Source organism: Lagopus muta, chromosome 2 (genome assembly GCF_023343835.1).
Source record: "Lagopus muta isolate bLagMut1 chromosome 2, bLagMut1 primary, whole genome shotgun sequence".
NCBI classification, from domain to species: Eukaryota; Metazoa; Chordata; class Aves; order Galliformes; family Phasianidae; genus Lagopus; species Lagopus muta.
In genome coordinates this window covers 85,126,779-85,152,018 of record NC_064434.1, presented here as the reverse complement: position 1 = coordinate 85,152,018, position 25,240 = coordinate 85,126,779, and the positions used below count along the sequence as shown (strand labels likewise).

The 25,240-nt window shown below is 36.2% G+C and overlaps 2 protein-coding genes across 4 annotated transcripts in view; one reads left to right on the top strand and one right to left on the bottom strand.

The window, feature by feature from the left end:
* DYNC2LI1 (dynein cytoplasmic 2 light intermediate chain 1) overlaps nt 1-16,246 on the top strand; it is a 19,606-nt gene extending 3,360 nt beyond the window's left edge. Inside the window, exons 6-14 of one of the 3 annotated variants that reach the window (XR_007374806.1) lie at nt 1,496-1,682; nt 3,665-3,733; nt 4,712-4,789; nt 5,707-5,783; nt 6,143-6,213; nt 6,611-6,708; nt 8,028-8,120; nt 11,040-13,468; nt 14,936-16,246. Coding sequence is in view for 2 of the 3 variants with exons in the window: in XM_048934813.1 (XP_048790770.1) it covers nt 1,496-1,682; nt 3,665-3,733; nt 4,712-4,789; nt 5,707-5,783; nt 6,143-6,213; nt 6,611-6,708; nt 8,028-8,156; nt 14,936-15,001 (775 nt within the window). In the remaining variant the exon portion in view is untranslated. Of the gene's footprint in view, nt 1-1,495; nt 1,683-3,664; nt 3,734-4,711; nt 4,790-5,706; nt 5,784-6,142; nt 6,214-6,610; nt 6,709-8,027; nt 8,157-11,039; nt 13,469-14,935 lie in introns of all 3 variants that reach the window. The other 2 variants (XM_048934814.1, XM_048934813.1) reach the window with 2 other exon arrangements.
* ABCG5 (ATP binding cassette subfamily G member 5) overlaps nt 15,982-25,240 on the bottom strand; it is a 14,475-nt gene continuing 5,216 nt past the window's right edge. Inside the window, exons 8-13 of the mRNA XM_048934809.1 lie at nt 23,065-23,278; nt 22,580-22,818; nt 21,451-21,589; nt 18,869-19,054; nt 17,959-18,071; nt 15,982-16,912 (exon numbers count right to left, since the gene is read on the bottom strand). Coding sequence (XP_048790766.1) covers nt 16,716-16,912; nt 17,959-18,071; nt 18,869-19,054; nt 21,451-21,589; nt 22,580-22,818; nt 23,065-23,278 — 1,088 coding nt within the window. The 3' untranslated portion in view covers nt 15,982-16,715. The remainder of the gene's footprint in view (nt 16,913-17,958; nt 18,072-18,868; nt 19,055-21,450; nt 21,590-22,579; nt 22,819-23,064; nt 23,279-25,240) is intronic.

Below are 25,240 nucleotides of genomic sequence, written 5' to 3'. Positions count from 1 at the left end.
CTATCTCTGCAAGGAGCAGCATTTTAAGGTGAAAGATGAGACAAAAAAATTACAAATAAAAGTGGATACTGGGTTATTAGGAAGTGAAGTGACCATCTGATAAGAACGAGGTCAGATGTGATAGATGATGTTTCGGAAAGGAACTAAAACTGTTCAATTGATTACAAGAGAAGAGAATGAATACAGGGAATATAGTGAGAATAAACAGAGTGATGGCATAGCATAGGAAGAGGAAATATTTAAAAAGTTGCATGAAGAAGTAAGAATGTGCTGATCAAAGATGTGTTTTACCTTTGTGTTATGATGCATTGTTGTATTTCTTTGGTAATCAGCTTTAACTTCTATGAAAAATAACAATAATGGGAAAGATAATTTCTGTTACATACATTGCTACTGCTTTGACTATTGAGATAATGCTGTTGTTTAGTGAGACTAACATGGAAGAAAAACACTTCCAGAAACCCTGGTGCTGAATGGGCTTGGGGGAAATTCACCTGTTTTTCAGATATTTGAATGAGCTTAACTGAGCTCCACCTCAGAAGCTCATGAGAAGGAATCTTCTCATGAGGATAATTTTAAGATTGTTTTATGAGAGAGCAACACTGTTCTTCAAGATCATCTGTGTTAACTTCAACATACTACTCAAAAATTCTACTGTCTCAAGCTTTTCACTAGTTTTCTCATCCATCTGTACTCAAGCAATTTTCTTATGTAAAAGTTCCATGAACTGTAGTTGTACCAAGAGAATTTTCATCGCATTTTTTCAACAGCATTTGAGGGTGAAATTGGATGTTCATTTTTCTTTGTTGTATTCCTGATAACCACTGTGGTCTGGAATCCCCTTTTTCATGTCATGATGGAACGTGGGAAAAAAAAAAAGACTAAATCTAGTCAATTTGTGGTGTTTGTGATGTTCCCTTCACATTTACAATCTAATGCTTTTGGAGTCTTGGGAGCCTGGTAGTTTTGTGCTTTGAGTGCTCTGACTTCTTCCATTTGTCTTTCAGAAGACTTTCTGATATACTCATTTGAGGTTCCTGGTAAATGGCACCATCCATCAGACAGATCATTTCTTTAACCAGCTTTTTCTACGTAATCTGACAAAGAAATATGAAAGTATAGAAATTTCTAATGCATTTGTGTTTGATAAAGATTCTGTCCATTTACTAACTTTGCTTCTGCCAGGAGCGTAGAGTTCAGAGATGACGTGCTTGGAAACAATGCCTCCAGGAAGAAAGTCAGAGACATAAAATCCCCTAAAACTTCTGACGGAAAGTTACTGAAGCAATAGAAGAAGAGACAATGGAGAGGTTTCTTCAGTGCTTGGGGCAGACTTAAAAGCCATCTCTCTTTGCTGTCACATTCAATTCTATTTCAGCCTTTGTATTTTCATATTTGTTGCTTTCAGCCTTTGTACCACACTTATGGTAGTGAAGGAAAAGGCTGTTTGTCTCACACACTGAGGATCTGAGCAGATAATGCCTTTTTTTAATAGGTCATTTGCAGTAGTTCTTGTATTGGATCTATCCAAACCTAATGAACTCTGGATGACTATGGAGAATCTTCTGCAGGCCACCAGAAACCACGTGAATAAAATTTTAGCCAAACTGGAAAAGGCAGATCCTGAAGCAGCTGCTGAAATTAAGCAGAAGATGCAGAACAATCTACAGGGGGATCATCCAGTAAGTTACTTCTAATATTTTCCTCCAGATGTCACGGGCCTTTATACAGTTAAAGATAATGCTTTTCAAAATGATAAACAACTCTTTTAGATTTTTCTGCATGACTGAAAATCCATTTGATGTAGATGAACCTGTTCACTGGAAAATTATAGCAATTTAATAAAAATTCAATAAGAGCAGAAACAAGGAAAGAAGGTTTCTTATATCTTTTTGTTAGATATCTAATGTGATTGTTATGGCATGTTACACCTATCAAAAGAAATAGTTTTAGAGTAGCAGTTTGCTTTTTTTTCCCCCCTCATCTTTTTAAAATGAAGATGAAAACTAGAATGTACAAAAGTCATCTAGCAAGAGACTAGCTGAAGGTACAAATTTAAGCAAAGAATATAGTTATAACAGCCATCAACATGACTATATACTTTGCATTTATTTAAATGTCTATCACAAACTCAATGCCTTTTGATAATCTGACAACTAATTAAATTATAAAGTTTCAGAAATGTTAACATCAGTCCTTTAAACATAATTGCTAACTAAATCTCTGGAAAAGCCAAACTAGATTATGCGCAATAGAAATGAAAAATCATTGTGCATGAAACCTCTGCAAATGTTGTGTATATATAATGGATAAATAAGTATTTAACAGTTCAAAGACTTGGCACATAAATCTAGTTGCTGTAACTTCTAAAATGCTGCAATGTAGTAAATACTTTTCAGTTTTTGAGCTAGGTAAGCAACTTCTCCATTTTTGTTGGGAGCAATATAAAGAGAGTTATGGAGTCTGAGTTCTGCTGGATAATAATTTCCACTTTAATTTTTAAGAAGGTATTTCACAAAAAGAAAAACTGTGCCTACAAGCACAGTTGGCAACAAATCATGACTGCAATGTCAAGCTTTGAAAAGGGCTTAGCAACTGGAAAACTGCTAACATTTTTCAATAAGAATAAGGAAAATGCCTCTAATGGTTTAGAAGATTTGTTACCCTGCAGGAAACACAGTTACACCTTCTAAAACTTCCATTCTGTTTTCATTATCATAAGCAACAGACACAAACAAAATGTTCTGTTACTACTGGGCTCTCATTAAACTTTCTGTGTCAGTTTTGTGGGAGGAAATATCATCACTTACAGTTTAACTATTTGCTCTTTTATAGCTAAACATTTTTAAGATAATCAGGATTGCTAGGAATCTGAGATTAGAGTTTTTTGTTTGTTTTGCTATTTTGGAAGATTTGTTATATTCCATTATTCTGGATAAATGATTGTTGGCTCTGATTTTTACACAAGAAATGTATCAAGTGCAGACCTTGTTTAAATAGGCAGGGCGCCAGTTTTAATGTTTCTGATGTTAGTTTTTTATTAGTTAAGGAATAAACACTTGGGTTATTCATTTTTTTTCGAGTTCTGCGCTTTATATAACAAACTGTAGAGGAGGTTTTGCCTTGACAGTGTAGGAATGCAGCAATTATTTTTGCCTTCACAGTACAGGACTTCCTGTGTTTGCAGCTTCTTGCTAATTCTCTGTCATTTATTTGCAGCTTCTTGCTAATTCTCTAACTGTCATTTAGTCTGTATGCTTTTAGAAGTGAACAGTTAGATCTGCTACAACATATTTCTTTTCCACTCTGCTGCAACCAAAGCAGTTTGACAAATTCATCTTATGAATGAGAGGGGATTTGTCTCATTTCACAAAGACTACATGAAAACCTTCCAGATAACTTGAGAATTACTGTTATCTGCTTATTAAAACTTGGGCCGGATGTTAACCATCTAAGTTATATCTACACCTCCAGAGCCACTGCCATCCATTGCTATCAATTTGGAGAACGTGGCATGGATTGAAGTTTATTCATTCTAATTCAGGTTCTGGAAAAAAATAAACCTCGTCTCCCTTGAATTAATTTTAACCCTTTTCAGTTGTTTCAACTGTTATAATCTTCTGTAATTTGCTTATACTGCTTAACCATTATATCTGTTTAATAGGATTATGACTTGGTTGACCCTTTTCCAATACCCTTGGTGATTATTGGAAGCAAATACGATATATTTCATGTAAGTAATTTTTTTAATAGTTGTGACAGCAGCAACAATAAGCTACCATTTTGTTCTACACCTTTTTTCAAAGATTTTTTTACAGTCAAATGAATAATTGCATCTTTTGGTGGGAGAGGAAAAAATACTGCTGGGTTCTCTCCCAGCCCAACCAAATACATACCCACTTTCCAAGTAGCACTTGATCATGGGAAGCTAGAACAGTATGTTTGAGTTTTAGCTGCTGTACTGGCAACTTCTACTTACCTGGATGACTACATGGTACACTGGTACTACGCCACCTCAGAGTTACTTAATTTTTATTAATAAGTACCATGCATTCTTTCATACTGAGGCTTTGTACTGAGCCCCAACCACTTTAAAAACCAGTGACTCTCCTGTAATGAACACAGAATGACAGCCCAGTTCCACTGGAGTCTGTGGACGAACTGCTGCAAGCTTGAGTGGGACAGGTTTTCATCCCCTTGATCCAGGGCATGCCATCTGTATGATCTTGTGTTGAAGGAATATAAATGATATTTTTGTGCAACTTTCAAATCTTATAGTTATTAGAATTTAAAGAGCACATAGCCAAAGGTTTACTGAAACTTAAATATTTTCACAAAAAAGGAAGAAAATGCTGATTCTTCTACAAGTCAGTATTTCTTTGCTTTTAGAATTTCAAGAACTGTGAAATAAGTTAATTGAAAATTGAATACACATTCCCAATTAAAAACTTTTCTGGACTAACATATTGCCAGAATTAGGCTCCCTCTGAAAAAAAGAAACAAAGGGAAATTGTGACATTTCTTTTCAGAGTAGGCTGTTACTGATTCTGTCTTAAGATATAATTATGCTGACAGCTGAACGCCTCATGTATTGCAGCCTAAGTGCATTGCAGTTTAAAGAAAAAGAAAAGTTCTAGCTGTAATGTTTTGGGTTTTTTTTTTTGTTGTTGTTTCTTACATGTGTTCCAATATCAACTTTTTTTTTTTTTAGGAGTTTGACTCTGAAATGAGGAAAATAATAAGCAGGACACTTCGATTTGTTTCACATTATTATGGAGCATCACTGGCGGTATTTATATTCACTTACTAATGAAGGAATAATGAGATGAGTAATACTCGTGCTACAAAATATTAAAAAATTAGAAAATCCTAGAGAACACAGAGTTTAATTAGTTTTGCAGTAGCTTTCTTAATGAGCTAGTTTGTAAACTAGGTTACAGGTACTGTCAGCAGATGGATGAATACAAGTTATATAAACAAAATGCCCAATGCCCTGTGCCAGCAAAAAACTAGAAATGTGGTTATCTGTTAGCAAACTCAGCTCTAATGTTGAGTTCACTGCGCGGCTTATAAAAGTTTTTGTTGGTGTGATAAAACAGGCAAGAATAAGAGTGTGATCTAGATGGATAACATGAGCAAACCGGCCTCTTTGGTAGAAACATCAACTTAGCTTAGGTCTAGTGGGCAAGCTTCTGAAAATTTTAAAACCTGGCTCCAGAGGCATGACTTTGCAGCAATTTAAGCATAGATTACCACACACATGCAAAGAATAAAACCGAGGACTTTTTCACACTAAGGAGTAGGAACTACCAACACAACAGAACCGTGAGACTTGACAAAGCATTTATGTGGGAATATAAACTGATAGAGTTTTTCAGATCATCTCTGAGTAAAGGCAGAAATCTTCATGATCAGGTTCACAACCCAAAACAGCTGCCTCTTAGGCTCCTTTACATCAGAATGTGGTTATAATTTTATCAGCCATCACTTCTGTAAAGCCATTTTGTGGCAGTGGCTTATTTTAGTTGCTGAACAACTTATGTTTGTTTAAATTGTTTATTGTAGTAAATCCAGTAAGCATACACTAATTTTTTTTGAGGTCAGGAATTAGCCAAGCTCTATCTGAAATAGCCTATGCAGATGATGGAGCACAGTATTTCTGTGATGGAAAATCATAATGTATATTTTGTTTTCTAATTCATTTAGTTTACCAGTAAATCTGAGGCTCTCCTGCTGAAAGCTCGTGCTCTTATTAATCACTTGGCATTTGGCTACGATAGAAGGTAACGAGGATTGTCTAGCTATTAAATGTCTTGCCTAGAGTATATGAAACTGTTTAACAAAAACATTTGGATGACCAAAACTTCTATTTTCTTCACAATAAGATAACCTCTGCAAAATTCCTGTGCAGCTGAGACAGGAATAAATTTCCACAACATCTTTGCACAGAGTAGTGGTAATTCTTGATTTTATTCCCTGAACTGACAGAATAGAAATATAGGCACTATTATAAATAAATAGATTTTTGCTTGCACATACCTCTGTGCAAAGCCCCCTATGAGTCTGTTCTTAGCTAGGATAATGTAATTACTAGTTCATTACTAAATGTTCTCTTAACATGTGTTTTTTTTTTTCTGTTTAGCAAGTCCATATCAGTGGATCACAGCAAACCACTATTTATCCCAGCAGGCCTGGATTCACTGAGCCAAATAGGTTGGGACATTTGATGTTCATTGTGTTTGTTGCTTAATTGGTTTTGCAAGTTAGAAACATATATTAAGCTATTACAAGGTAAGCACACTAGCCGTTTCGACTCATCATTGAAGCAAACGGCGTGGAAAATTTTAAACTGCAATTCAGTATTTATATTATTGAGAATTACTTCAGGTAACTTACTGAAGTATCAGGACTACCTCAAGTAGTAAGCTACCAAGAAGCTTTGATCTAAAAGAAAATGTGAAATAGAATGTAATATAGAATTGCCTCCCAGACTTGTAGCAGCTTGTCACTGTAGAAGGTAAAGTAGTAAAGAATTAAAGTAGCTGGGTCAGTAGTTCCTATCAGTTGTTATGGTAACATACACTGTGTTGTGTTGTGCTGTGATCCTTAGGGCCACCACCCACCTCTGACAGCAACATTGGAAAGATGCGTGCAAACACACCTTTAGAACTGTGGAAGAAGGTGTTTGAGAAGACGTTTCCTCCCAAGGTAGGTGTTTACATGTCTGCTGCACAGATCCTTTTCTCTTAGAATAGTACTAATATTACTACATATTATTGATCTTCCAGTCCAGTGACTGGAATTTCAGTCTCATCTGGGAGTTCTGTTTCTTGTAACCTCTTTGTACAGTGGGACCCATACGGTAAAGACTGGTTTTACTTTTTGAAAACTATAAAATTATTTTTCACATAACTTTTGCTTACCATACAGTTGCTGTCCATCTCTCCCCAGCACAGCTGGTAATTGTTGGATATGGGATGTGAATATTTAAATTCAGTGTCTGAAGTCCTGCACAGGACTGAGTTCTGACCATAACTTTAACACTGTACCAGTTATTCAAATCTGCAGGTAGATATGATTACCAGAAAGCAATGCAGTAATCGTGTGGCCTCTTTAGCTAATTATTTCTGGGCAACCAGAATGGTTACTCTCATCTTTGTGCCATACATCATGGAACCTTAGCAGATGCTTTCTAAAGTTAGATCCCTGGCCCTTTCTAGAGGGTAAGATAACTCAGAGTAGCAATCCTTTACTCAGATTTTACCCCACTTAAGGGTACAGCTGACACAGACATTTTTAGATGTGCTCAGATACATTTCTCATCTTGCAAGCTCCGTCAGTGAGATTTCCATTCTTCTGTTTTAGTTCCAAAATATGCTTTAAGCTTCAAAGGTGTTTCAGTACAATGACAATTTCCTTCACTTCATTTTATGATAGTTTTAGTTCTGTTTTATTTTATTCTGTTATTTGTATGGTTAGCTGCCTGCTACTTTCCATTCGTTACGACTGTGGAGAAATATGCAGTGCAACATCTGAAAAAACCTTATTTAAAAGTTTTCTGTTAGTGTATTTTCTTCTATGGAATTAAATGTATCATTCTCTGAAGTCTAGTAAATGAAATTTCAGAACAGGCAAAACAATAGTAATAAACTCTTGAAGTGTTTCATGGATACTGAAATAATGCTACTGGCAGCCTTAAATGAGGTATCTTCTTCAGTATTCAAATCACTGAGATGCATATCCTTAACTATGCCCAAATGTCATGGGCCAGAAAGGATTTTTGCTTTTTTTCTCTGCACCATTACTGTCTTAAAATTTTACCAAACCAAGATAATATATTGTGTTGCTTTATCTGATCTATATCCCACAGTGCAATTTTTTGTCCATAAATGCAAGATTTTAATACCTTTCTATTACAAGCAAAATGCTTCCATCTTATGTATATCACTGCCTATTCTTGTAAAGGGAACAGAAGGTAAAGTAAGATAAAATTTACCTTGTGTGTTTCTGTCATTTCTTCCTCTAAGAGTTTCAGTGATTTACAAGACAGCAAGGACCCTGCACAGGACTCACAATATGCTGAGTATGAAGTTGATGTCATGAGAGCTCAGAAAAACCAGGTGTGTGCTTGTTCTTCAATGGCTCTTCATAATCAGGTATCCCAGAAACAGCAGCATTGCTGAAGTAATTGCAGAATATACTCATATCATCCTTTTGTCTTTACATAACTTCTACTTTACTTCAAGGACTCTTTTCCACATAGATATGTTGTTGGTTTTTTTCTTAAGGTAGACACATTGCAGGTGGAGTGTTCTTAGATCTCCAGGTTTTGGCTGCTCACTTTAGAAGTGAATAATTCAAACATTTCCTCTCTCTCTTCCAGAATCATTGCACTAAAAATAAATTAGTTTTATAGATAAATTCTTTGTTGAATTGGCTAAGGTTAGATTGTTGCCTTATCAATATAAATGTAAAACCTCCCACAAGTAGAAACGTAGGCTTTACCAATATCATAGGTATGGGTCTATCAAACATAATCCAAGACTTATACATTTGGGTTTTTTTGGAAGGAATATAGCATATTGGAAAATTCTGTATTTCTTAAAGATTCATTTGTTTCACGTGGAGAAAATTCTTCACTGGAATGACTGAGAAAAATGTTGCTAAATTCTCAGAAGTTATATGTAGGCTATCTGCTTCTCATTTCACTTCTTTGTGTACTAAATTACTATGGTTAAAGCAGGTTTTTATAACAGGTGTTTAAGCTGATGAGAGCAGGAGACCTTTTAAAGAAAGGCTGTACCAATTTAGGTCTCACACACTTTTACAGAGCACCCTGCTTAAGATGAAAGGCAGTTCTATTGAGCTGCACTGCAGTTCATCCCAACTAACTGTAGAATACCATAGCAAATCCCATCCTTTTGCATTAATGTAAAAGAAAGCAAAGTATTTCATTATTACTGCTATCCAGTTTTTTCTTTTTTTTTTTTTTTTTTTTTTTTACAGTTTGGTTAGATTGCATAAAGGCTGTAACCTTGTAGTTAATTACCTGATCCAAGGAAATGCCTTAATAATGTGAAAGAATAAAGCAATTCAAACTTGCACATTACCTGTAACGTCCTGTTAATGTAGGCGTCAGTTCGGAATTTCTGTTATATCAAAAGCAGTCTTAGAAATCATTAACATTTGTAAAGCACGTTGCTTTTGGAATTTATAATATAATCTTAATATCCAGTATAACTATATGGCATATTAAGTTATTTTTAGATAACAGTAACATCTTGCAAAACAAGTTGCTGGTATGCATTGATTAAATTGTGCAGGAAATTATTAAATTTTCTGTTTTTAAACGAAAGAGAAAAGCTCTTAGAACATTAATCTGTTCAAGGGCATTGGAAACGAGTGTAGTTTCTTTTAGTTGGACCACTACAAGTAATTTGAGCATTAAAGAGAAAATTACTTTTGTTATCTGCACCTATTTTCTAAACTTCTCTATCATAAAGTTCAATTATTACAAGATTATTTGCGCATTATTAAAATGTTTTATTCTCAAAGAATGTCATTCAATTTGAAATGCACCAAGATAGCAATGTACATCTTTAAAAAAAAAAACAAAAGAAAAAAAAAGAAAACCAACTATGTAGTTAACAGTCTTGAGATATCTTTAATTTTCCACTTATATGAAAAGTGGCACAAAAATCCAATTTTTAAAGGAAAACATTAAATGCATCATAGGTCTGGCATTACTTTTTGGACCTTCATACTATCTGTTATTTAGGAAGAACAATATATTGAAATGTTTATTATGCAGCACGTTGCTAATGCAATCATAATGCAATATGAAAGTTTCGTATCATGCCAGGGTACATTTTGAAATCATTTTAGCTCATTTTACTTTCCTGGACACACTCTGTTAATGTGCCACTTTGGACTGTCAGTTTGCTTGTTTATCTCAAAGATAAGCTTTAAAGGAAAACAAACACAGAAATATTGTAACAATAAAAATAAAATAGTGTCTTGTCTGCGTATCTGATAAAATAATTAGCATACCTGACTGAAATTCGGGCTTTTGGTGGGATGGTAAATCACTCGTGGTTGATTCATAGATAACCATAGCAATTTAAAGTTTAATAAAATCAAGGTTGTTTCCTCTATTACCTTCCACTTGTGAGGAATTGCCCTAGCACCAGCCAGTCTCTGAATAAATCCATGTGGTTTGCAGAATGTATTTCTCTCCAGGGATTTCCAAGTTCGTAGAGTTTGTGTGCAGCTGGGGTCTGTGGAGAAATAAATGCATCTCTTCAGCATCGGCAGTGCTGATTCTTAATATAAAATTAGCTGTGAGAAGGATACACTCTTTTAGACCAGAATATTCTGCTTCCTTATTATTTTCAGAGTTAAGGATGAGACTTACCACCCTATTACTGAACCTCTTTGCTCTGGAAAGCTCTGTGGCTACCTTTTCCACACTGTACTTTCGTTCTACATATACTCTCTACCTTTCTCAATTATGTCTTTTCAGAATTCTTTTCCTAGTTTTTAAACTATAGCTATTACTTGCAGATTTATATCAAGTAATGCTCTTGTAATTGTTTACTACTTTTCTTATGCTCTGGAGTTATTCTCTGAGAGAATGCAGCATCTAGGACCTTTTTGAGATCTGCATAAAGGATAAAAACTCCTTTTATCTGGACACTTAACTGTAGCTTTATTCATAGAAGCAAATATTAAAGGTAACCTCGAGCTCAAGGAATTGGATAGCCTCCCAGTTAGGGATTGGTAGATAGGTGGTGTCTTTCAATGTCAGCTTACAAGTAATGGCAGCATATCTTCAAGAACAAGGCTGTAAACCTGTAAAACAGGAGAAAGGAGGGCTGGGGCAGAATAAGCAACACTGAACGTATGAAATATGCAGAAATAAAACTATGAAAATTTATCTGAAGATTAGAAATACATCCTGTTGCTAATCCTCCCATGAGTCACGCAAACACCAAACTTGTCTATCTGTAGATTTATCTTATTACTATTTTTTTTTTTAGGTTCTGGATCAAAAACAACCATGTCGCTCACTTGGTTGGTTTTAAAACATCTGTCCTGTGTTGCAATAACGGGCTAATGAACCATGTCATCCACAACTGGTGTCATCTTTGGTGTCAGATCTGACACTGTTATTCACACCCCATCGGTATCTGATTGTGGTTGGGATCAGTTAATCACATATTGGCCAACATGAGAACCAGCCATATTTTTCTCAGCATTTTGTCCTGCTATGAGCATATTGCAGAACTTCAAGAGAGCACTTCAGATTAAACAAAATAGAAGCTTTCATGCTGTGCAGTGAACCTCCTGTCCAGTGTTAGTGGGCAAAGGGTTGTGACACTCACCGTTACAGCAGGAGCATCTTTCCTTTTATCCAGAGAAGTGCCAGTCTTCATGAGAGGAAGGTTATGTAGGGTGCTGATACAGCTGCCATGAGTAAGCTTTTTTGTGTTTGCTTGAAAACATACCCAAGTGGGTACAACACAGGCATTTTAGTGTTGGTTTAAGAGCCTTATTAGAGCACAGTTATTAAACTTCTGCTGAATCTTAATTGCTTATTTTAATCCTAGTACTTGTTTCTTTTTACTGTCTTACAGACTGAGAGCAAGTTCAGTCAGAAACCATATTTTAAAAAGACAGTTAAAGTTGCAGTGCCAGTCTCTTAGGACTGAGGGAATGAAACAATTAAAGCTTTTCCTGCAATCGTAATTTTACTCCTTGTTTGTAGACATTACAGTATTGTCTTTAATTACATGATCATGTACTATTTTGCTGATGTCTCAGTTCAGTTGTTCAGTATTTCTTTTCATTCTACTCATTCTTTGTGTACCTTATTTCTCAACCTGCCATTCAGACACTTCAGTGAACACAAAAGTATTAATTTTTTTCTCTAAGAATGTGTGGTAATGTTATCTTATCTGAGTGCCTCACAAACATCAGTTAAGTCTTTCTTCTCAATCCCTTTATGAGATAGCTGGGATCTTCCCCATTTGACAGTTGAAGAATTTATAGCAACACAAGTACAGAAGCAGTAAGGTTAAAAATATATATATATAAAAGAAAGGAAAAAAAAATCACTCTTAGCCAGAGTTGAGGCATTTAGGACAAGTTGCTGGCACACCAATAACATTTAAAACATTCTAAGCACACTGAAAGCAATTATTAATTCTGCACATCTGATCTGTATGATGTATTTACCCCTTTCTGTAGCATTTGAGAAAGCTGTTGGAACTGAAGTTATTTTCTTAGCATCAAATAGGATACATGTACTTCTCAAAATATCCCTGTATTCTCTCTACTTCTACTACCAAACTGCTGGAGGTTTGCTGCCAGTTCCAAATGTTCTGAGATCGCAGTTACTTTATATTAATAGTGAGGGAAAGAAATACTGAGTATAGACTGGCTTAAAGATGGAACAATATGCAGTCTCACTGGACTTGTATTTAATAATGCAACTTAATACATTTAGATACAGTTTGTTCTGCATCAGTCATCAGTGAGTAAACTGTAAAACTCAACTCTTGTAAGCATCAGAAGGATATGCACTAATTAAAAAATCCTGTTACTGCTCAGAAACCTGTGGTGCTTTCTGATAGTTTTGCACTGCTGGTGAAGCTGCTGAAATTGCTGTCTGAAAGAGAAAATTCATTAGAGTTTCCTCACAGTTATTAGGCAGTGATTTTTCTGTCGCTCATGTTAAACACTTGAGCAATTTTGAGGATCTCCACTGCATTTATACTTACCACTGCTTTATGTTCAGTCATTTTCCATCCTTCCCCCTCCCATTTTTCTTCTCATCATCCCAAGCTACTTCAACCATAAGTGCACAGACGTTATTGTTTGTGACTCCTGGAGGCTAACTTTTCTTATTTGCTTTGGCAGATAATTTTAATCTGTATTTTGTCTCTCTTTTTGGCTTGAGAGTAAATTTCCAAAAGGATGAATGTTCTTTTCTGCTTAAAGCATTTTGAGAAGAGGCGCTCATGGTTTTTAAGTAAACTTAGGAGCAAGAATAGAAATACATTGAAATCTTAATGAAAGAGTTGTACTACTCCTAAATTAGCATGGCTCTTTTGAAGCTCATACAAAAAGCTGCTTCAAGCTTCTCTTGAAGTGGTTGCTGTTAGCATGAATTCCTCAATAAACAATGGAAACAACTAATAAAAACCAGAATTTTTGCCTGCTTAGTCCTATTCACAGCAGTATGTTTGCACAGCCTGATTCAGTATCTTGACAGATCATAGAGCTGTCTAAATGCAGACATTTGCTTTTAGAAGCTTTTCAGGTAACCCATTTTAAATCTGACCTTCAGCTGTGTTTCAGAACGTGAACCTAGCTTTGTTTTTTAGTTACACATAAAACACAAGATATCACTACCTTGGAAGACCTTGCTGGCACGTTTTTTACAATACAGAACTTAATACTGCAGGTAGGTCATAGCAACAATGTGTTAAGGTTACCTGTAGTCAATTGAACTCAATGAGAAGTTCCAGTATAATTAAATTTTTTGTGCGTGCTGTAGTTAAAAGAGAGTTAATGTGTTCTTCTAAGTAAGATAGAATGCTTTTTTCATTGCAGATAGCATGTGGTTAGGTCTAAAAGATATTTCATTAGAGCAAGTATCTTGTCACTCTTAACAGCAACAAAAAGCAATCACAGTGCATTTAAAATAGCTTTTTCGCTGAAAAAAAAATAATCAGAAACAATTTCTGACAGTATACACCAAGCTATAATATCCTGAAAAAGAAACTGGTTTTTGCAGTGTTGCTAGAACCTTCTGTTACAGGCTTAAGGATTCCCAGTAGCACTATTTGACTGAAAAGAGGTCATTTGCTTACCTTGCTGGTGTTCCACTGATGTCAAGAACCCCATAATACAGACTGCCCCATGCTTCACACCTAATTTACACTATTTATATCTCCACAGTGTGAGCCTCTGTTTGCTTTTAGTTACCATCTAGAAGATGTGTAATTGTAATTACCACATTGGTTTTTCATTTTACTTTTACATCCACATTAAGCTTTTACTGAACAGTGGCACCTGAAACTTTTTTTTTTAAACTACAAATTGAAAAAAAGAACCCACCAATACAAAAACTAAGAGCGTGGCATCATTGTCTGTCTTGATTACTGCACTTCCTGAAAAGTCCCAAGCAGTGATGAACGTTTCCATGAATATCCAATACCAGAGATTGGGTTGATCTCTCAACAGCCACTGGTTTCCTCCAAAATACATTTCTGCTTGTTGCTGTCTGGACAAGATTGTGAAAGGTAGCAAAGACAAAATGCAGCGCAACTTCAGGGGCCACAGCAGGGCCACTAAGGGAACATCTGCCATGTGTATATCACGCATATTCTTGGTATATCTGGCTTCAGTTCTGTAGGGGTTTCTAACACAGTGTATAAGATTTCAATAGTTCAGTCCTGTGCATAAAAAAACCAAACAATTATTTTCCATACTCTTAAGGAATTGCCAATCCATTTTGCTCCTTGAAAGGCCTTGACTTGGACACTTGGTTGAAGTGACAAATTAGTTTTTGTTCAGTAATTCTGTCTTCTGTTCCTAAAATACATGTAATGATACATTTCAGTTTGTGGAGTTAGGCTTCTCCACACCAAACATCTAAGAAAGGGTCCCAACTTTCTTCTGCCTTAGAAAGCAAGTGTCTAGGCAAAAAATAATAATAATATAAAAAATAAATCTAGCTCCCTATGTCATTATGTGAGTGCAGATGTATCAAATGCCAAACTTTCAGTATTATTTTGTTAGAAATAACAACCATCTAGTTATTTTTTTCTACAGTGACTGATCTGCGTACATGCTTTAAGTGATGAGGTGGTTAACATATCGCTTTTAGTCATCAGGATATTAATATCTATGTATGTTTCTTTTTCAGGAACTTGAACAGTACAAAAGAAATGCCTCCAAATCCTGGAAAGAAATGGATTTTGGTCCTGATTGATGAACTGCTGATGGTGTCCTAAGTTTCACATTTGCAAGATTTGAATATGAAGGTGGCATCAGTCATTCCTACCTGTTTTACAATTCGTAACAAATTACTCAATGTATTTTTGACCAATGCCTCCCTAATCATCTGTGCAAATGCATACAAGTTTTCACACCCAAAATATGAACTGCATGGTTAAGTACACCAGGCATCTTCAAAATCAAAGCTTAAGAATGCATTTCCATCATAATTTGACCTATTTGAGTAGTTCCAGAAAAATGTGTAGAACAAAATAGAATTAAAAACAATTTTGGCCTGATCTGAAATTCGTAAGTCTTCTTTATCTCAGCTTCAGTATCATAAAGTTTGATTCTTCTGTCAGAATAAGCAAGACAAATCTGCATTAAATCAGAGATGGCTCTGAGAGCTAAGACTTGTAGTCGGAGAGTAAGGGCCTAAACAGAGACTTGGCAGACCAGAATGCAAGAATATTCCCTGATAAGCAACTTCTATCCGTGGGCATAAAAATGGCAAAGACACATTAACCTGGTATCGATCCATCCTTTTAGATATATTTTTTCATGTATTTGTTTATTGAATTGTTTGTTCATGTAACTTTTGTATCTGAGAATATTATACATAAAGATAATTAGAAGAAAATCTTGGCCTCACAGTTAAGTGAAAAGCTTGCATTAACTTGGGGATTTCATACTTGTTAAAATGTGTGTTATCTTACAGCTGTAAAATTTAATTATTTTACTATGGAATTTTAAGGTACAAGTATACTTAACTCTGCAATAAATAATTTTTTCACTGAATATGAAACAAAGCTTATGAATTTTGCATCTAGTAGGCTTTCAGTTTTGAGAATTACTTATTTCTATTTCCTAATTGGATGAATGAACCCCTTTGATGTGTTAGTGAGCCCATGAGAATGATTTCCAGAGAAAGATGCAAATAACATCTCTTTCAAGAAAAGGGAGACAGCTCGTATATACGTTTTTCCCTAGTTGAACTGATACTTTATTAATAAACAATTTTTTTCCCTAGTAATTCACAAACTGCTTCCAAAACAAGATTTAGAACTGAATACTGAGAAGAAAGAGCAAATACAAATAACAAAACTGCCTACTATGATCTGGCATTGCTTACAAAACAAAAGCATTTTTATAACTTCTGTGTTGCTGAAAGTTGCTTCTTGTACTCATGGATGCTGTGGTTGGATGGGATGCATAAGATTAAAGTGATTTCTTGATTCTGTCTTTTATTACAATATTTGGTTTGTTCTCTTTCTAAAGTTACCCGCAGATGGTAACAAAACAAAGCATATTACTTTAAAAACAAAACAATTCTAGATTTACTCAGCAATTCTAGCTCTCTGCTTATTGGTAATAGCTTAAAAAAAAAAAAAGTACTATGGAAAACGCTGGAGCATCGTTAGATACATTGTTGAAGAATGAACGCATCAGCAGACTAAATCAAATTTTAGAAGTCCTCTAAAACTTGTAATACTATTGGAATGGCTGATTTGGGGAAAAAGGGGTGGGAATACCAGGAATAGCAGGAAGTCATTCACACTCTTGTTAGAACATTGTTTTTTAAGACGGAAAGTGTCTACTTAGAATCAAGCAAGGGAAGATGAATGTGTTTCTATGTGTTTGATTGCTTCAATTCTTTATAAAATCCAGCAGATCAAGCTTTGAAGCTTTGTTAGTACTGCTACCTTTTTTCACTGCCTGCTCATAATCTTCTCTCTTACTTTGAAGCTCAAGATTGCTATAATGGTAAGTACAGGTAGGAAAGCATAGAGCAGTAGGAAATCCATTGTGAACCGGGATAATGCACCAGGAAAGTTTTGTTCAATGAATTCGATGCCACGAGTGATTGGACATGCAGCATTTATCATAGTGGAACCGTTGTCTCCATCTGTCAAAAGAAAAAGGTAATTCCTTCAGTAAGTTAATCAGTAAAATTAAAACTCAGGCTTCGCTATCTAGGTTCATACATTTCACTTATCTGGCTTTAATGTTATTTTAATGATGAATTAAGCCCACATCTACAGCTCCCACCCTTTTTGTGTTAAGAACAGTCATAACGTGTGTTTCTGCAGTTAATCTAGGCCACATTATTCGAAGAAACAAAATGTCTCTAGAGCTTTTTGTTTTGTTCAAGTAAATGAAGGGTCTGGAGGGGCCACACTTTGGCCATTATGATAGATGTATCATTCCCATTAAACATCAGCTGTTAATTACTACTACCAAAGTCATGGAGTCATTTTCTAACAGTTGTTTTTATGGCTGTATTCAAACAGTTGCCACCTACACTTTTCTAATGAAGGGAGGCAGGAGAGATTGATGACAAATAGTGCATGAAGGATATGTAGCCTTGGAGAGAAGCACAAGCACCTGCCTGCAAAGCCCAAAATATCTCATGGCTGAAGGATAGCTCAAAGCTTTCCCCCCGTTGACAGATTCACATCATCCTTCTAATCCTTCCAACCTGACTGTAATGTCTTTCACTTACCTTGCTCACAAACACTGAAGCACAGCCTGACAGACCAAAGCTGCTCAATATTTGCCATGCTAATATATTTGAACTGAAGCCTCACTAGAGTTAGAGGAAATGTCTGGTAGGGTGCTACGTGCACTGCTCCCTGCACTGACATTCGATCCTGTACCATCTCTTCCTATTGCTACTCTATTTGTGCAAGTGCTCTGGTAAACACATAGTAGGCTGCAAAGTTGACTTTCCAAAATGGAGAATAAAAGAACAGGTGAAGAAAAAGATGGAAAACTGAAAGAATGAGGAATGGTTGAAAAAAATAGTTGGACAATTTATCTACCTTGCAGATACAGAGTTACAGTACATTTTTTCCTAATCAGAAAGTTCAGGATGTTTTAAACAAGTTTTCTTTAAGTTATCAGGACAATTTTGTTGTTCAAGGAAGGAAAGGAATACTTCTGAATACTTACCACAAGTAAAGTTTAGGCCATGAAATTCATTGACTACCAGAATCTCACTGCTGTATTTTTGAAAGGTGAGAAAACTGAGTATTTGAAAAGGCATTGGCATTTCTTCTATGGTCCTTTTAAGAAACAGAGAAGTTAAACTGTCATTTGCTACATTCCAAGAACCAGTTCTGCCCTAAATTGAAACAATCTCTCTGGTTGTAGGAAAGTTACAGGAAGAATTCTTGGCTGTAAATGTCAGCTTTTCAAACATAAGTTTTATTTCAGTGCTAAATGAGACAGCAACTAAAGTTCTCTCTGACATTGGTACAGCGTCGTAACATTCAGTCCTGACTTCTTGTTGGTGCTTCGTAATGTTCCTTCACATTTATTAAGCTATTTATTAATTTAATATTTGTATGTAGTTGAGTTTACACAAATTAAAAAAGGAACCTGAAAAGTTGAATGCCGAAACTGGAGAAGAACATTCATAAAATTGTTGAGAAAGACTTTTTTTTTTTCTAAAACCACTAATGTGTGAAACTTCCAGCAATTATTAAAACTGGTAGGATTTTTTTTTGGTAGAATTCTCTAATAAGGACAGCATTTCGTACGATCATGTTGGCATAAGTAAAAGAATTCAGCTGAGCTAATAGATTTGAATTGCTCAATTTTATCTCCAAGTCATATGCCATTTTGCAATAATAAATAAACATTTTAATATCTTTGCAGATATCTAAAGTTATTATTTGTGTGTGTGTATTTAGTACAAAGTCTAACATGATTAGATAGTTTTTCCTCTCTGAAGATAATGGCTGTACTTTTGTTCCCTTTCTCCTCTGCATCACTGCTCTGAAGCAATACGGATTTTTCTTGAAACTCATCTATCAGTATTTTAACGTCAACACCATCATGAAGTAAAATGTTTTCCTACCTTACGAGTCCGGCTCCCACTACCACACCTGCTGAGTTAAGCAGCACCACTCCACTTTGGACTATATTTGGGTTTTGAATAACCCCAAGCATCACAAGGGTGAGTAGTTCACCAATTACATGGGACGCAAAGACAACCGCAAAGAAAATTCCAAATCTGAGAGGATCAGGATGCAACCCTATACTCCTGTACAAAAAAAAAAACAAACACAAATGAAACAAGGGATATTTTTAAACAGTTTGGTTTGGGATGAGGCTTGGAAAGTACCATTCGTTTTTGTTTTCATTCATTTCTGCAATCATTGCTCATTAAGGGTTTATCCCTTAGCTTTTTGCATGTTTGACAGAGCCTTAACAAAAAGTGCATCAACTTAAATTCATGATATAACTGCAGGTGTATGAGCTTTCTCCATCTAGATTAAAGAGGGTTATGTAAAGATGTAACCGTAGAAAAAATGTGTTACATCAAGATAACCACCATGCCTTTAATGACCCCCTCAGCTAACATCCTCCTCCTTTGAGTCCATTCAGTAAGAGTTATTTATAGGTCGCATATTTAAAGAACACCTTTATGCAGACAATTAACAGATGAATCTTGCACTTCTGCACTTACACGTAATTGTAAAAACAGCTGTACTCATCCTAGTTGAATAGAAGGCTCATTGAATTCACCACTCCTGTAAGTGTGATTCATCCAAATGCAATATCTTCCATACTTTTACACTCTTTAATACACTACACACTGTTCCTTGCTTTTCCCTCGCTTAAGGAAAACTGTCCCCCTCCAATTTGTCCTAAAGACTAAAAAGTGAACAAAGCTAGCAATTGTTTGGCAAACTTGACAGATGATAGAACCTGTAATTACACTGTGACATACTACATTTCCACTATAATTCATTCCAAAATTGCCTCATACCAGTATATACCATGTGCTCTGCTTAGCTAGCAGGCAGCTATTGACACTTCATATTCATTGCTCAGATGAATATCAAGAGTCACAGGACTCTGTCATATTTTACAATCCACCACACCCAAACCATGGACTTAAAGTAGAGCTGTTAATTCTTTCACAGGATTTCCTGTAGCATGTAATGCTGAGAGTCTATTATAAACACGAACATTGACTCTTCACGCACTAAACACTCAGCAAGCCAGCAGGTATTTAACAATCTCTAATGGCAGATGAGAGCAGACGGAGCAGCTCTCCAAGGTTCTAGCATTAAAGTTTCCCCTTCTCTGAAACACTCTAATACAGAGCTGTATAGATAGAGACACAGATTTGGGATAGGTGTAGAAAGAGAAGAAAACAAAAAAGGACAGAATAAAAAATCAACACAGAGAAGAGAAAATCAGAGCAATAGAATGGTAGGAAAATATAAACTGTTAGTATATTTTCCAGCTGGAAAAATCTATATCATATGATATCTATGTCATATGAGTGACAAACAGTAGCTTGGGACAAACAGTAACTTGTGACTCTCAGGAGCTTCACAGACCTTCCATCAGGGACCCTAAAATACACTTTCCAAATCACACCATCCTCAGAAATTGGCTCACTGGCATGCAGCAATGGAAGTGCTTGAGTGAGCAGAGTGCATCCCAGCACTTGCTCAAGGGAAATAGTAACAGGACTTTGAAGGCAGTACTGCCTGAGGAAGGCAGCACTAACAGCGTGCAGAAATACACACCCAGGCAGTTAAGGGGACCTAGGGAAATTTTATTCATATCAGCACCAACCTATCAAAAAACAAAAACAAAAGAACAAACCAAAACAAAACAACAACAGAAAAAACACCAAAACCAAAATCATGCTCACATGTCCTCAAACCTGGAAAATAGGAAATTTCTGTCTTGGGGCTTTAGTCTTTTCATCTCGGAAACCTTGCAGACCAGTTATTGGGAGCCCAAATGAAAAGGAGGTGGTAAATGCCTATGTGCCTGAGCACTTCCCTTTGTTAGCTCCTATAGAGCAAGAGGAAAAAGAAAACACTGATCTGTATTCACATGTTTTTTCTAGATAGGAAAACAACTATTGCAGGATACCCCTGGCAGATTATCTCCTGGTGCAGAAGTTCTAATTCAACAGTCAATGGGATTTTATGCAATTTTACTTAATCTGTTTTCAAATTAACAATGGTATCCTGCTGCAAAGCTACAGCAGAACAGCTCCTGCATCCATTGTATCTTTTACAACAGTTATCTCGAGAACCAATTCTGCCAGCCTTACATACTCACTTGTTATTACTTTCGTGTGTATGTGCATTCAAAGTTTGACCTACATGAAATACAAAGCCTTTCTGCAAATACCTCAGCAACTCATCTGGTCTTCAGCAAGACTAGCGAGTTCCTAAGGGCCACTCAACTCCCTGATCCTATCTGACACCTCCTGTTACAAGTGTACATGTAATCTTAACGCTGCCTGAAAGAGAAGCGTTAGAATTGCATAATCATTCCTTAAATTTTCTCTGTGATCATACTGAGAGAAAATAGCACTAAGCCATGCAAGGAAGCTTACTGCTGACAAAGGAACTGAAATACATACAAGAAGAAAACAACAATCCATTTGATGGTACAAGTACTTACCAGTACATAAAGACGCTGAAAATTACCACGCTGAGAATACTGAAGGGCAGGATATGTATGATATAAGCTAAAAGCATTTGCCACTTGTGATACAAGCCATCTTTGCTTTCTTGGTCGCTGATAGCACGTAAAGGTGGGACTGGATTAAATACGATTAAATACATAAGAAATAAATAATCTTCAAATAAAGAGACCAAGACCTGTTGTCACAAAATTGACATTAAGCACTGAGACAGCTTTGTGCATTTATCAGAAATGTTCTGTTTAAACCACCCTGTTCCCCTCTTCCCACTGTGACTGCAAAACTTGGTCCCTGCAGAATTTTCTACATTGAGTAAAACAGGTCTGAGGAGGCAGCATGCACTCTTCTCTTTCTGCAGATACAAATAAAGTCTTGGAAAAGCTGCCACCACTGGGTAACGTACTGACGTGCTCTGATCTCAAGGTGATGTCAGCAGAGTACATTCCTGACATGAGTGGAACAGTTTTTAGGGTTGTAAATGCAAACTACTGTTGGTCTTTGTGTGACTAATCGATGGTAGCTGTAAGTGAAAAACCCTTTAATAGAAACATAATCATCACATAATAGTCTTAAACCTAATTATCCTTCCTTGCCCTCAAGACTGTTTTGTACTTCCACCCTTTCCTTGTCTTTATGTTTGATCTTACTTAAGGCTGTAAATTTTACACCTAGACTTTGTCCTTTAATGCTACGCACAGGCTTTCAAAATAATGTACCCATACCCAGGTCAGCTGTGAAAACAAGTGGTGGGGATTGCCCTGCCCTTGGAGTCATACAAGGTCAGGTTAGAGGGACTTTGAGCAACTTGATCGAGCTGCAGGTCATCTAGTCCAACTCTCCTGCAATAAACAGTTGGTCTAGATGACATTTAAGAGTCCCTTTCAACTCAAATAGTGCTATGATTAGGGGCATGCTGCTTCACTAAGCGCAGTGAACATGGAGTTTCTTGGATGTACTACTCGTCTGCATTGTGAAGCTTGCTGTTGCTTCACTTCTGAATTTCATGTTTCCCTATCAACTCTTGAATTACCTAAAACTGTAGGAATTCTTTAAATGACGATCTTCACAAACTACTTGCTCCTAGTTACAAAATAGTGGCAGCAATACCTGCTGTTGCAATAGTAGAGGACAGAAACTCACAAAGGGCAGCAGCATTGAGCATCCCTGTGTAGGGGGGAGCACTCACGCACTGGTAGAGGAAACCCACGCGGTTCTGTACTGCTCCTTTTTCCATCTCAGGCGTTAGTCTAAGAAGGAAAAATGCTACAAACAAGCCAAACAGAAGATTCTGGAGGAGACGCATAATTATGCCCATCTTATCTTTAGAGAAATTTCTTGTTATCCTCCTGTTAATGAAACAAAAAAATAGCAATATACCTCTTAGTTATGACTGACCATGTGCTCATACGACATTTAGCTTTGAACAAATCTTACATACAAAACATTCCTCCAAAAAATAAAAGACAGACAGGTGAAGTGATAGACTAAAATAACAAAAAAGTCTGTTGAGTCAAACAGAAAAACGCCTGAGAGATTAGTAAATAAGGAAAACAAAGAAAAATGATTTTCTTTAAAAAAAAAAAAAGTCTTACCTTAAAAGAAACCATAATTTGGGAAGGGCACCAGGTGAGTCTTTGTTTTTGAATGGTATGGGTGGAAGGTCTTTCATAAACCTTGTTCTCTCAATGGCTTCCAGTACTTTCCTGAAGATCTCCGAGTTTTTGTAAGCTGATATAATCACCTGAACCCTGCTATAGGTTTCAAGTTCACGTTCCTTGCTTCGAGTGTCCACAGAAGTCAGATCCACTGTAAATTTACAAAATATTTAGCATATGTGCATCACATACATAATCTTTGCCCAGAGAGGTTGTGGATGCCCCATCCCTGGAGGCATTCAAGACAAGACTGGATGTGGCTCTGGCAGCCTAATCTAATGGTTGCAAGCCCATGGTAGGGGAGATGAAACTAGATGATCTTTGATTCCTTTTCAACCCAGGCCATTCTATCACTCTATAATGATTCTATCTGTTCCTCCCTTGCAACAAACCTTTCCACGCCTCTATCCTAAAAGCTGCAAATAAAAGGTTGAGTGAAATGAATGAAGTTTCCTTTACTACTTCCTTTCTATTTCAAGCAGAATGAATGAATGAATGACTGTGCAACCACAATAAATCTCTCTGTTTTGTGGCCTCTGTAGGACCCTCAAGGCTCATGTGGAAATGCGAGGACTTAAGTGTTCCACAGTCAGACCTTCACCCTTCTTCCTGTACACCTGTGAAGTGCTACTGCTACTGAAACAAGACGGATTCCCAGCTGAGGATGAAAGGTGATCTACTCTTAAGGTTTGTATCACCCTTACATGGCAGTTTTGAAATGCTATGTTCATTTTCAAAAGACAAATTTACAGGCGAAAAGAGTATCTGCAGCCCTTGTCCAGCAGTCTCAGTTTGTCCTCAAAACTGGAATCCTTATGAATATTTGCTAGTGTTCTGAAAACTGGAATTTAGCAAACTGCCCTTAACAGTGAACTGAAGACTTCATTCTAAACATGAACACTCAAAAATGGGCCACATTTTATAAAACCAGCTGAACGTGACTTGCTCTAAGACGCAAAGGACACAAATGACAACCAGGCAGTTTCCAAAAAAAAAAAGATGAAATAGACAAGCCACGAGACCAAATAGCTAATGCCTATCATGTTTTTGTACTTTCTTTTTTTTTTTAATTAAATACAAAGCATGCAACGTTTCAACAGTATAACCCATGCTCAATACATAAGATCTTATTTTCCTCTGCTGCTGGTGTAAATGATATCAGAATCTGTGCCTTCATTCACATCATTAAACCACACAAAAAATATAAACTACCAATTTTCTGAAGACTAAATATTCTGATGATTCTTAGCTCTAAACTATATTTTTTCCTTTTCTTGTCACATTCAAAGGTTGACATTTGAAGAATGCAGTACTTTCTTTACCAGGCTGTTTTAAAGGTGGGTCTAAATCTCAAATCATCTATGCATTTGAAGACTATTCAAATTCATGAAGACAAAATTATCCTCACTGTCACACCAGTATTTTCAGCTTCATCCCATTCCAGCTTCATGTCAACAACCATCCTCTCTTCTCTCTCAATTTAGGATGCCATTTAGACAATAGAAAAACACTGCCTTCTCTGAACGTGCCGTTTTTCTGAACACAGCTTTTTGATTGGTCACATTCCCTGGTTAACGTTCAGCTATTATTGTCAGAAATCAGCCTGCATACCAGATTTTAAAAGATTCACACACAAATGTACACACAGACATACTCGTTTTTTCCACAGAGGTCAGGTACACAGATGCCCTGCAGTGAATCCAAGCCTCATTTTAAAAATCTGTTACAGATACTTCTTCCATCCTGAATTAGTAGAACAGAACTCAAAGCTTTTGCAAACAGCCTGTTGTCATCATCTCCAGAAGAATCTGTCCATTCTACTTAAGTAGTTCACCCTGGCATTAGAAACTCCCAACACTTTTTGAAATCTCAGCATTTGCTCCCTGGTCATCCTCCAGTTTTTCTATCCTACCCAACAGGCAATGACTTTGTTCACTTTTTTTGGCATCAAAAACATCCATGAATGCTTTCTACAGTTTTGGGATCAAATTAATAACCTTATGTTCAATGGATAGGCATAGAGACATGCCATCAGGAACCCAGAGGTTTAATAAATTTAATAAATACAAAAATTTATTTTTCATTGCTAGCTTATTCCTTTCTGCTGTGTTTC